Source organism: Urtica dioica, chromosome 3, assembly GCF_054948205.1.
Source record: "Urtica dioica subsp. dioica isolate 48M chromosome 3, U.dioica_male_clone48M_v1_H2, whole genome shotgun sequence".
Taxonomy (NCBI): Eukaryota; Viridiplantae; Streptophyta; class Magnoliopsida; order Rosales; family Urticaceae; genus Urtica; species Urtica dioica.
Window position 1 is genome coordinate 2,860,321 of NC_142758.1, and position 12,656 is coordinate 2,872,976.

General features: G+C 33.7%; 2 protein-coding genes across 2 annotated transcripts; one reads left to right on the top strand and one right to left on the bottom strand.

Annotated features, from left to right (window-relative positions):
• The first annotated feature begins 2,540 nt into the window (after positions 1 to 2,540).
• LOC149402057 (uncharacterized) lies at positions 2,541 to 5,781 on the top strand. The gene is made up of 7 exons (XM_089609158.1): positions 2,541 to 2,690; positions 2,986 to 3,032; positions 3,268 to 3,400; positions 3,517 to 3,697; positions 4,656 to 4,785; positions 5,053 to 5,232; positions 5,333 to 5,781. The coding sequence occupies exons 1-7, from the start codon at positions 2,558 to 2,560 to the stop codon at positions 5,480 to 5,482; spliced, it is 954 nt and encodes a 317-aa protein (XP_089465284.1). The 5' UTR covers positions 2,541 to 2,557; the 3' UTR covers positions 5,483 to 5,781.
• Positions 5,782 to 8,471: 2,690 nt separating this feature from the next.
• On the bottom strand, positions 8,472 to 12,434 carry LOC149402058 (uncharacterized). Its single transcript, XM_089609160.1, has 6 exons — positions 11,632 to 12,434; positions 11,435 to 11,511; positions 11,306 to 11,342; positions 10,713 to 10,857; positions 10,236 to 10,524; positions 8,472 to 9,055 (listed from the first exon to the last, which is right to left on the bottom strand). The coding sequence occupies exons 1-6, from the start codon at positions 11,768 to 11,770 to the stop codon at positions 8,792 to 8,794; spliced, it is 951 nt and encodes a 316-aa protein (XP_089465286.1). The 5' UTR covers positions 11,771 to 12,434; the 3' UTR covers positions 8,472 to 8,791.
• Positions 12,435 to 12,656: the final 222 nt, after the last annotated feature.

Here is a 12,656-nt window from a genome sequence, read left to right on the forward strand (position 1 = left end):
ACCACGACCTCGACCTCGTCTTCGACCCAAAATATACTTATGTTGTTCAGGTTCTTCGGATTTGACAACATTTACTTCAGGTAACGCTTTTGAACATGTTAGATGGGATTGGTGATTCTTTATCAGCAACTCATTATTCTTCTTTGCAATTAGAAAACAAGTGATTAGCTCAGAATATTGTTGTTGCAAGGTTACGTTTGAGATATCATGCTCATAAGCATCTTTCCTTCGATCTTTTGAGCTGGAGAACCGAATATTGTCTTTGACATGGAAGCACCAACAATATATCAAATTCCCTTCATATTCTTAGTTGGCTTTCCAAGATTCAGGATCTCATCAAGATTGGTTGTACCAGAGTTAAGCATACAAACACAATGTGGCCATGCCCTTAAGTGTAGAGTTGAGGCGTCCAATTCATTCATTAGCTTAAAGATGTGAGTAAAAGTCTTTTTTCTCGAAAGGAAAGTTTCAATTTCCTTCATTTGAAGAGTCTTATAAGATTCAACAAGAACTCTGTCTAGTTTATCATCATAAATGAAAATACTAGTATTACAACATGTATTATCAACAACTATAGAAGGAGCATCAAAGGCAAGAGTCTCAACAATGTTGGCATCATTCCCATATTTAGCATGCTGACGAGGAGTGCGGACAAAAAACAAAATTACCAGCGGCAAAGTACACTCTAGATTGGAATGAGAAAAAGAAGTTGTGTAAATGGTTTGCGTCTATCAAAGTTCCCGATTGTCATTCTTCAAACTATACGAGATTTGTATCTATGAAAGATTTGATCATCGAAGAGTGTGGTGTTGTAGATTTTTCCTTACTTTCTTAAAAAACTTGGACACTAAACATGTATGTGTCCAAATCCTTCACACTCACGACATTGAGTTCCTTTAGATCTATTAACTAGTATTATGCCTATCACCATCTCGTCCACGAGGCTGAGAATTGCCACTTCTAAGATTATGTTGCTGATTGTCTTTGACATTGGGAGAAACATTGTTCCTTGATCTCTTATCAAGTCTCCTACCTGCTAAAATTTAGGCAAGCATTGCAAATAGACTCAACAATATTATCATCTATCACATTAATTACATGCTATCTTTGCTTAGAAGTGGAAGCTTTGAAGCCCTATGTTCTTATTCTCGGGCTGTCATTAATGGACATTTGGTATGTGAGTAGAGATCCAAATAAGTTCATTAACCTTCATCTTTGGAATATCCTGTCTCCTCAGTAACAATCGCCTTCATGTTAAATCTTTTGGGGATGGATCTCATAATTTTCACCACAATTTTGTCTTTATGCATCTTTTTTACAAGAGAAAACGACTCATTAGCAATATTGCAAAGACGAACATTGAACTCAATAATAGTCTATTCATCAAGCATTTTTAGATTCTTGAATTTGTGGTGAGAATTTGAAGCCTTGACATGCGGACTTTGAAAGTTCCCTCGTGAGAAACTTCGAGAATTTTGCAAGCGTCCTTAGGGCTCCTGCAAGTGTTGATGAGTTAGAAAACAATCTTGTCAACATCAGTATAAATGGCATTAAGAGTGTGAAAGTTCCGAAGAGTCGCCTAATCTTTTGCAGCATTCCCATCCTTCTCGAGTTTCTTTGAAATAGATTCAGCAGCTTTGACATTGGGAAGAGTTCAGCAAGAATATCTTTCCATTCTTGTTGTTAATAGACTTAAAGAAAGCTTTCATATGTTCCTTCAAGTAGGCGTAGTTTGTCTCATCAAGCATTGGTGGACGACTAACAGATCGTCGTCCTTGAGATTGTCCCTCTTAAACATAAAGGAATTGACACACAACGAACACATACAAAAGTGTTGAGTACACGCTGTAGTACCAATTGAATTTATATTTACTAAGAAACAAGATGTCACACACAATGATAAGACAAGTGTGTGACAAGATGTTTCGATGCAATAGATGAACAATAAGATGATGGGTAAAATAAAGATATAAATAATTGTTAACTTCGGTACAACTATGCTTGGTGGGCGGATTCTCAACGGAAAATAAATTCACTACTGAAGAATAGTCAATAATACGCATCAGTCGTATTTGAATGATGATCAAGACAGAGCCTCTTTCCTATTACTACTCATGATTATCAACTCAAACTCCCTCTGAATATGATATCCCTTCATTTCAACTTAAACACTCACCCAAGAGTTTGATTCCCTCAATTTTAACGATTGTGAACAATACTAAACCAAATAAAGTATCACGGCATCTGATCGTGGTGACCATGATGTCTCAACAAGTTTGCAAGTTGAGTTTACCTAGCGAAAATAAGTTAATACCACATTTAATGTAGCACAAATTGTAATTTTTACATTAGTTTTCGAAACCGAATTATCCATATTGTCCACGGAATCCAAATTTTAGAACGAATGGATCCGGCGAGAAAAAAGGAAATAAATTTTGATTAACAATTAAAATTCCCGGGGGCAACTCGGCCCAATAAAAAAATAATAAAAAATAAAAATTTATGTTCTTCGAAATTCTAATTTGCGCTCTCTTCCTGGAGTGAAGCAGAAACAGAGATGGGGGACGGAGAAGAGATGAAGCCATGGGAACAGCACGGTGGAGTTATTACCATCCCTCGTTTTGATTACAACGCTCCTTCTTCTCTCCTCTCTCACTCCCTCTCCGGCTTCCTCATCACCTGCACTATCAGTCTGCTCTCTCTCTCTCTCTCTCTCTCTCTCTCTCTCTCTCTCTCTCTCTCTCTCTCTCTCTCATCTTTTCTTGCTTCTTATGTGTTTGCTTCAAAATTTGATGCATATGATAGAAAATCTCATAGTCCTTGCCTGCTTATGCTGCCGAGTTTACATTCCGGAAATTCTTGTTTAATCTCATCGAGCTTTGTGTTGGATTGTGATTCATTGGGGGATTTTGTGGGTGAAGAAATGGAAACTTGTTTAATCGCTTTTTTATTTTCCTACTCAAGTTTGAAACTTGTTTGTTACAGTGAGGGAAAAAAGCGCCACGAAAGAAGCAATGTCCATCCTTGGGAAGGTCAGTTTTCAATGCCCATAGCTCTTCCCGAATCTTTAGTTATAATTTGGTTTGTGATACTCAGAAGGGCTAATATAAGCTGCTTCTAAGAATCGCAGCTCTAGTTATTGTTCCTTCTCTGCCAGAGGTTTTCTGTGCCATGTAATGTGAAACAAATGGTGTCCTATGCGTCAGAAGATGTGGATTTAAACTATTTCCTCGACAAATAATGTGTTCCTTCATTTTTTTTCTTCAGTATCTTGGGTCATGTACTAGTTCGGATAATTCTGGTGAAAGTACAGCTTTGAAGAGAAGGAAGACAAGCACAGAGGACATGGCTGATAAGGCTGATGATAATGAAAATGGTGACGGTGATGGTGATCAATCAGGTAGATTTTTTCTGGTGAAATATTAGTGTGGTAATTTTGTTCTCGTTTCAGATATTTTTTTTTGTAGGTATAGCGATTTATTTATTTATACTCTTGACTTTTTCTGTAAATGGAAGGTAATTCTTTATTGTCTGCAACGGTGGAAACGAGTGAGAGAAATTCCGTGCTTTCTCTAGTGAAGCTGACAAAGAGTGGCTTGCTTCTCTTTACCTTCAGTAGAGACACCTCGTTCAATACTGTTAGTGTTGTATCGGATGTTCTTCGATCCCTTGAGTCTGAAGGTTCTGCTTCACCACAGTAAGTCGTCGATTCCTCTTTTACAATATTGAGTAGAAATAATACAATTGAAAAGAAGCTATGTTTTTTTCCCCGAAGAACATTACATCAAGGACTGATTATCCCTAGTATTCACTACAAAAGAAAATTAAAAATAAAATATTAATGGACATGGAAACCAATCTCTTTTAATGAAAATGGCTTAATGATATATGTTATCATATCTTTACATGGTGGTTCAACTTTCAGTATCCTGGAATCTCTTATGAATATTGTTAGTTCTCTTAGTGAGTTTGGTGAGTTCTTATTGTTGCTCGAGAGTCTGAATTATAAACCATTTGAGCATAAATACACATCAATCTACACGGTGTTTTTTTATCAGATTTTATGCTAGAAAATATAAAATAAGAAATGAAGTTCTCTGAATGCGAAACTATTGATTGGGTTGATAATATGCGCATTGCTGAAACACATGTCTTATAATAGCTATTCGCCCTTTTAATATTGAAGATCTAATGTTAGGCTAACTGATCAACATTTGGTAATATTTTTCTTGGTCAACAAAATCACGAGTCAAATTATCTATTAATTAAGGTAACATGTAAGATTCGAGGACGAGCAAGCTTTGATGTTGATTTTTGTAATGTTTTAAATGGGTTTGTCATTTGTATATATAATATAACTACAGTTGTAAGAACAAATGAAGTAAAGAGATCAAATGAAGTACTGAATTTGATGGATCCATTGGATTAAATTTTCATAATATAGATGAATAAGTTAAAATCTTATCTGGGGCACAATAGTATGGCAATGAACTCTACTACCCCATCATCACCAAGTATATAAATAAAATTGGTTCGAAGGACTAAGGTCCTAAAAGTCTTGGTTTCAAGTTAAATTCCACATTCGATATCACCTCAATTCTTTATCGCATCTTTTTTCAGTGAGCAGAGAAGAAATTTATTTATATATTTTGCAGGTGGTGTCATCGGATTTTTCCTATTCAGGCAACTTGTAGCTTAAATGAGAAGGAACTAAGCGCTACTGTCTCGAAGCTTGTCTGCGATTTTGTTAGCGACAAGCATTACTCACTTGCTCGGCCACTAAAGGTATATATATATATATATATATATATATATATATATATATATATATATATATATATATATATATATATATTTGTGATAAGAACCTATAAACAGGTATTTGAGAGTCTTGGAACTCTGCCAATAGCCTAAGCTTTCCTCCCATATATATTCATCCCCAAATGATTATTTATAACTTCTATTCCGAAATCAATCCATAACTAATAATAGTACTCCCACCCCTATGAATATGATGTTGACATATGGTAACAGAGTATTCATCTATAGTAGTTTGCAGTTGGATACAACAGACGAGGTTATGAAGAGACAGAGGCGAAGAAGTTGCCAAAAGGCGCTTCGAAATCTTCGAATTCATCAACTTTGTTAGACCGGAACGCTTGCTTCTCGATAGTTGGGTCCGCGGTCAATGGTGTCGTCGCTCATTCAGTCGTTGACCTTAAATCTCCCGAGGTAAAAATATATAAAACAAAAAATCTAAAGATTTCATATATGATACTCGTGATATTGTTATTAAAAGCTCCGATTCTAATATTCCGATTTAAATCTACAGATTTCGGTTCTTGTTGAGCTTTTACCACTTTCTGGGGTACCCAACGGGTCATTTGTGGTGGGCGTGTCAGTTCTTCCAGAGGGTCTAGTCCGCACAAAGCCACGGCTATCCGTCAAGTCGTTGGTTACAAGTGCAAAAGCAAAAGCGTGAAACGAAATGTCTTTTATATTCCCTGCACTGTTTTTTCACGGTAAGCGCACCATTTCTTGATTTGAATCGTATTTACAACTAGCTTTTGTTACCGTAAACCTCTTGAGGCCAGTTTTCGGTAGCTTTATCAAGAACATGGAGACAGTTCAAGGGTTGAGCTTGTGAAAGTTTTGTTTTTTTGTTTTTTTATTTTTATTTTTTTGGAGTCTTATATGTAGACCCCGAAAACGAGCACTGTATGAAGAAATATATTAGATTTGAATTTGAGAAAAATATTGATCCATATTCCCCTTGTTTTATTCAAATGTTGTATGTATACGTTGCATTTTAAAGTCGATCAAAACTAAACCCAGAGTTAACCGTTTATTGGTAAATTATCTCTTATGTTTTGTTAAATATATAATGTTTTTTCCTTCACCATTTTGGTTGACTTTTTGCGTGTAAAAAAGGGCATAAAATAGATATTATCATATTAGTTGGGTTTAGCATAGCTTTGCTTTAAAAAACAAAAAACGTTTTTAGATTCAAATTTTGAAAAAAATATTTTTTCCAAAAGTTACGAAAATCTAAGGTTTTGTTTGGTTATTACTCAATTCATTTTTAGTTTTCTATAATTGTTGTGAAAAATATTTGTGTAGCATGTTCAAAAAGTTGTTTGGTACCGTATAACTCTCTCTCTCTCTCTCTCTCTCTCTCTCTCTCTCTCTCTCTCTCTCTCTCTCATTTTGTTTTCATTTTTTAACATTAAAAAAAAAAAAGACTTCAGACAAAAAAAAAAAAAAAACTTCAGGCCATGACCGATATGAGACTCATGCCCTCAATCTGGACCTTCAATTGCCTCATCGGATGCTCGCGACGGTTCTCCGACAGATCCGCGATCTGGACACGGCGGTGAGAGCGGCGGAGGTTGACTCAGTGACAACCGGAGAAGACGAGCGGAGAAGACAACCGTGAAGATGACCGGAGATCAGCGAAGGCAGTGAGCGGGGAGATCGACAGAGGTTGACTCGGTGGAAACCGGAGAGGACGGTGGTTCGCAGTGGCGCGGTGGAGTTGGCTCGGTGACTGTGGAGAGTGAAGAAGAGAGAGAAAGAGGCAAGGAGAGAGAAAGAACTCCACGAACGGGAGACAGAAAGAGGAGTTTTGGAAAGAGTTAAAAAAATGAAAATACCCTTTTACACTTTTCAGATTTTATGAAGAAAAATGCAATTGCAATACAACTCAAGTTTAGATTTCTAAATGAAGAAACAAACAGCTTTTTTCATTTTGTTTTCTATTTTTGTCATTTGAAAAGTTAAAAACTGTTTTGGAGATGACAACCAAACAGAACCTAAGCTTTTCAATTTTATTCTATATTTTACAAAAAACACTTTTCAACTTTTACTAAAACTATTTTTACCAAACACTTTAAAACGGTTGGGTTTTTAGAAAAAGCTAAAAGTAGACTTAATAAGCTAAGTCAAACACTGTCATTATTAAGTAGGAAAAATGTCAACACTATCCTTTGTGTTCAATTGAAAATATCATATATCACTTTTCAGATTAATATAAATGAAATATGCCTCCTTTAAAAATATATAATATCTCAAATATCACCATTTTCGTTTATTTAAAAAAAAAATTTAACTCCCCAAAATATCCTTAATGAAATAACTCTTTATTATATATTTATATATAATTAAATTAAAATATTTCTTTATAAAAATTTAAGGGTTTTTGTTTAAAGAGAGGTTTTGATTTTTTTTTATATATAAAATAGCAATAAATATTTATTTTATTAAAGGTATTTTGGAGAGTTCAAATTTTATTTTTGTAAAAATAAACGAAATTGTGTTATTTGCAATATAACATACTTTTAGGGGAGATATTTATCATTTGTATTAAATTGAATAGAGATATATGATATTTCTGAAAATTGAGTAAATAAATCTTGCATTTCGATTAAACACATGAGATATCGCTAATATTTTCCCACTTAAGTATAATAGGAATGTGGAAGCAAACTCATCCAGAAAAACTTAATATGATTAAAATATCTAAAGATATCAACAAAAATGTCGAAGACTAATTTACTTAAAGATACAATTTTTTATTGTGTGTTTTGGTAGATTAACGTCTAAAAAGTCAATCCTGATGTCGAGTGAAGGATACTTTTAACAGCTGAAGAATAATTTAACAAGAAATGGATAATCGAATGTTAATTAATTAAAAAAAACGATGTACGTTATTGCTTAGTCCCGCTTATATGGACTTCTTGTGCATTGTTGTTTAATTGCAAATTCCTTTGTTTGACTTTGATCCTACAATTTAGTTATAATTTTTTTTTTTTTGGATTGTTGCTCTAACATTTTAAATTTCATTTCTTATTCAACTGCTATGTATCAAGTATCAACTTTAAAACACATGGTATATTTAAATACATGTCAAATATTTAACTTGATTTTACTCCCGACGTCACTTTCGATATGGTGTGGAGGAATTATTACCAGACCAAAATCACCCGAGTAAGTAAAGTATTTCTTCTTTTTGGTACGAACTTATGTAGACAAGTTAAATTCTATATTATAATAAAACTAATCTTATCAAAGTTAAACCATTTCATTCGTACTTCTTAAATTCTATATTATAATAAAACTGTTCTAAAAAAATTTTGTATACTGCTAATATTCTCGTCCAAATTCCAAATGTATATTCCAAGCTTACGACTAAATTTGAGTGTGTTTTTTTTTTATAATCCCACTAATGATTTCATGAAATATTAAATGAAATTAAAAGCAATAAAAAAATTATCCAACGAAGTTACCTACCTGTAATTCTTAGTTTCAGTAAAATACTCGACGCAATAATTTATGTATATTGCTATAATAATCAATTGAAATTATTTGTGTTAAAGAAATATACAACTTTAATTTGTTGAACTTCTTCAGGTCAGTATGTATGCCGAAATTAAAACTTAAATGGAAAATGTATTTTTCCGGTGCCAAAAAGCCTTTACTTTTCAAGGACATTAATGTCAAGAGAGACATTTAGCCTTAAAGTACTTTGTAGAATCTAAGACATTTGAATTTTCCGCACCGGATAGAAAGAAGAGTAATACTGCTTAGTATAAACATAGAGCTGCTATTAATTACTAACTAGACTAGTCATACAAAACAAGGCTTCATGAGCTCAAAAGATCCCAAACAAGTGGAACTTCTCAGGTAAAAAGTTAATATTCCGGGAACAAAAAAGATAAAAGATCACACTTTAAGATAACTACCAAGCACATTAATAATAATAAAAAAAAAAAGGATCTGAAAATTCCTATCTTCAGTTGCCACACAGAGCGATAGAGAGATCAAGATCAAGATTAGGTTTGGCGGAAGAAGAGCTTGAGCAATCTTTATATGCAGCCATAGAGAACGAAGAAATCGCCTCGCTCATTTCGCTCGACGATGAACCATTGTTGCTTCTATTCAAAGAGCGGTATCGATGTTCTGGAATCGATAACGATAAAGGAAAACACTCGGTTTCTGCTTCTTCCGGGCATGCCCTAATTTTCTCGTGTGGTTTCGGATCAACCTGCGCATTTACCTGCTCAATCAAAAGTATTTTTTTTTAGAGCTAAGTTTAAATATTATTAATTTTATTTTTAGAGGAGCATTGAAATAGCAACACGTCAAATATGTGGAAGGAATTAAAATCAAAGACGTAGTGAGATGTGAAATGTAGATGCTTGATTGTTCATAACAATTACTTTACTATGGGCCCATGAAATTATATTTTAAATTGAACTACTCAATGCTGACAATCTCTCCAATCCAATGAATGGTTTAAAAATTTGGTCATGAGGAAAAAAAAAAGACCATTATTTGTCTGCACCATTGTACTACATCTTATAGCTTGAATACAATTAAAGGTGAGAAATAGTGAAATTTAATTCCAGTTTGGCCAACCACATTTAGGGAGGGGGTCCCCTAGAGGACTAGTCATAAAGGGACCACAAAAAAGAGAGAATATAAGATAAATAATAAACTCATAAATTACAATTCCCATCAATCAAAGGACTGTGCGAATTCCATTTTCTAAGTAGAACAATACCTTTCAAAATAATAATAAATAATGTTGTAGAAAGTTGTAAGATATGGTATAATCAATCGACAATAAAAATAAAAGAATAAATAAATAAAAATAAGACATGCTGATATTATGGCACATTTACTATTAGAAAATGGTCAAAGTGGGAAAAATGCCAGTTGTGGGTATATTAATCCAAATAAAACACATCTAAATGTGGAAGAGATAAGGGAACGGTAAGAAAGTCTAGGACTCATTTTCTGTGCTCGCAAGGATTTTTCTTTGTCTCTTCTAGCCCGCCCATTAATAAAGAAAACGTATCAAACAAGGTTAAGAAATTATAAAATACACAAAAAAATTCCATTATTCTCATTCCCACATGCAGACACAGAGATTTTGTTTATAGACGGAAATAATAACAAGATATATACTCTACCAGCTAGCCTACCTCCTAAGGGACAAAAAAAAAAAACTAATTTTAATTTACAAGACGCAAAACAAAAAACAACTTCACAATCAATAACGCTCATTGACCAAACAATAAATGAATATTTAGTAATAATAATAATTAAAAATAAACAGCTAGAATATAGTCATATTCTCACGGTAATTACGGTTTGGTTAATTAAAGTAAGGACACTCGAAAAAGCTTTATATTTTAAAAAGAGCAAGAATATATATATAAATATGGTAGTACCTTGAAGAAGTCAGACTCTTGCACTGCGTATTTGAAAGGGTTGAGATTGAAGTAAAGTTGTTGTTTTTGAGGCACTAGAGTTGAGAGTAAGGCTGTTTTGTGATGATTATGAGTCGTCTCTTTTGAGCGATCAGCCAAAGAAGACATGAGATTATTATAACCATCCACGCTGTACGGACTCGCTACTATGGTATTATCACACGAAGACGAAGGTAATTTTATTCTCTTCTTTTCTTGGCTGCTTTGCAGGCTCAGCTCAGACATCGAACTTGTTGTCTCTACTCGATATCTACAAATATATAAATACATCAGCAATTTATATGCAAATATCGGATAAGGGAATAATAATACCAGCGAGTAAGGATGTAATAATAAAACAAAAAACCCTACGTGTGTATCATGTAAAATAGACTTTTTTATAAAATATTATTTTTTGGGGCAAAAGTCTTGAGAACTTTCTTTTATTTGATTTATCACCTTTTTGACGGGTAAATGAGCTGCGAATCTGATTCCCGGTTTGGTCTTGAGGATGGGTTAAAACCCATGTGACTGCTTATGTGATCATAGTCATAGTCATGTTCCTCGAAGCTTTGTTTTCTCTGATTGGATGAGTTTCTATGATCTGAATATATATATAGAAAATGGTGAATAAATTAGAAATGACATACATAATAATGTAGCAAAAAAAAAAATGTATAATGGGTGTCTACAAGGTAATGACAGATGTGACTGAGATTGTGGGTTTCATCAATTAATATGAGTTCCAATATTAGAAGATTTGGAGCGTGTTATGGTTTCTGTTTCTCTCATCTAATTTTGGCATAGTGGTGAGTGGATAACATTGAAGAAAAGGACTCATAATAACCAAATAAATGAAGCTAAATGATCTTCATTAAGATCTAAAGATGAGACAAATAAATATTGCAAATATTGGAAGTACGTAAACTTAGGTTTTTGTTTAAAGAACCGATCTATATAAAGGAATGTTCTAAGATGTGGGTACTAATTCAAGTTATTCAAGTAAAAAAGCTACCAAATAATTTGTAAGAATGAATAAAGAAAATATATACCTTGTCTGCCTATATCACCTCTCATACTCCTATACATCTGCAATTATTATGTCCAAACATTAAAATAAAATAAAGGGTTAGAAGAAAAGTTTATTAAGTTTAAATAAGCCCAAAAAAAAAAAAAAAAACCTGAAGATGGCTTTTGACATGGGAAATAGTAAGTCCTTTCACATCCATCAACTGAAGAACAAGCTTTGGCGTTGCCTCTACAAAATAGATCAAAGAAATTTTGAAAAAAAAAATCTTCAGAAGACTGTCAACAAACAATTGGTGCTAATACAAAATATTTGACAAAAAAAACAAATCATAATACAAAAGAATCATACTCTTATGCCCTCCGAGTCTCTCTATGGAGTGAACAAAGCAGTGATGAAGCTCAGGAGTCCATCGCAAACGAGGCACTTTCGATCTCACATATTGCCTCACAACACCATTTCTTCCACAGCTTTCATTACTATTCGTCATCTTTCCTTCGTTCTTTCTTTTTTTTTTTTTTTCTTTTTTTGCCGAGAAACAACTCCACAAAATAGAAACCTCTTCGTTCTCTCGTTCTTCTCTCCTTCTGATGTCGATGATGATGTTTACTTATTGGGTTTCGGTTCTAGAAGAAAAGACCTCTCTCTCTCTCTCTCGTTGGTTTGGTCACTTTCTGGTTCTCTGTTCACATATATAATTATTCTTCTTGTTCTTCTATTATGCTTCTGTTCTAACTTCTATCTATATCGATCTTACTGGACTACTATTTTATAGCAAGCGATGCACAAAACAAACCCTTCTAAAAAGTTTTTAAATAAAGGTGAAGAATTTCCGAATTACAGCACTCTAAAAGAGGTAGAGAGAGAAAGAGAGAGAGTGTAGAGAGAGAGAGATCACGAGAAAAGGAAAAGACGAAGCTGAGAGGCTCTGTAAATTCCTTAAGGACTCTGATAATACCCCTCTGCATTGCCTGCTCTTGTACTGCTATACTATGCTATACTCTTTCTCTCTCTATCTCTATCGATATATATATATATATCTATAATAATAATTGTAAAGAAATGTTCACGAGGATTTTTCTTTTTTCAATTTCTTTTTCTTTTTAGTAAAATCATTACCCTATGCCATACTACAACTGCTTCGGTTTGACCTTTGTTTCCCTTTCTCTCTCTTCAAATTCAATTCTTCTGATTATATACGCCAACGTCGTCATGATCACACAAAAAAATAAATTAAAAATGACTTTTATTTTTTTGGGAAGGTGGTCGACAGTGAAAGGACGGTTTTGCCCCTGAAGGCAACATACTTGGAGACTCCAAAATGAATCCCACACACAGGGCATAGGGATCTGCTACGTCGCCGAGTGTGTTTTTAG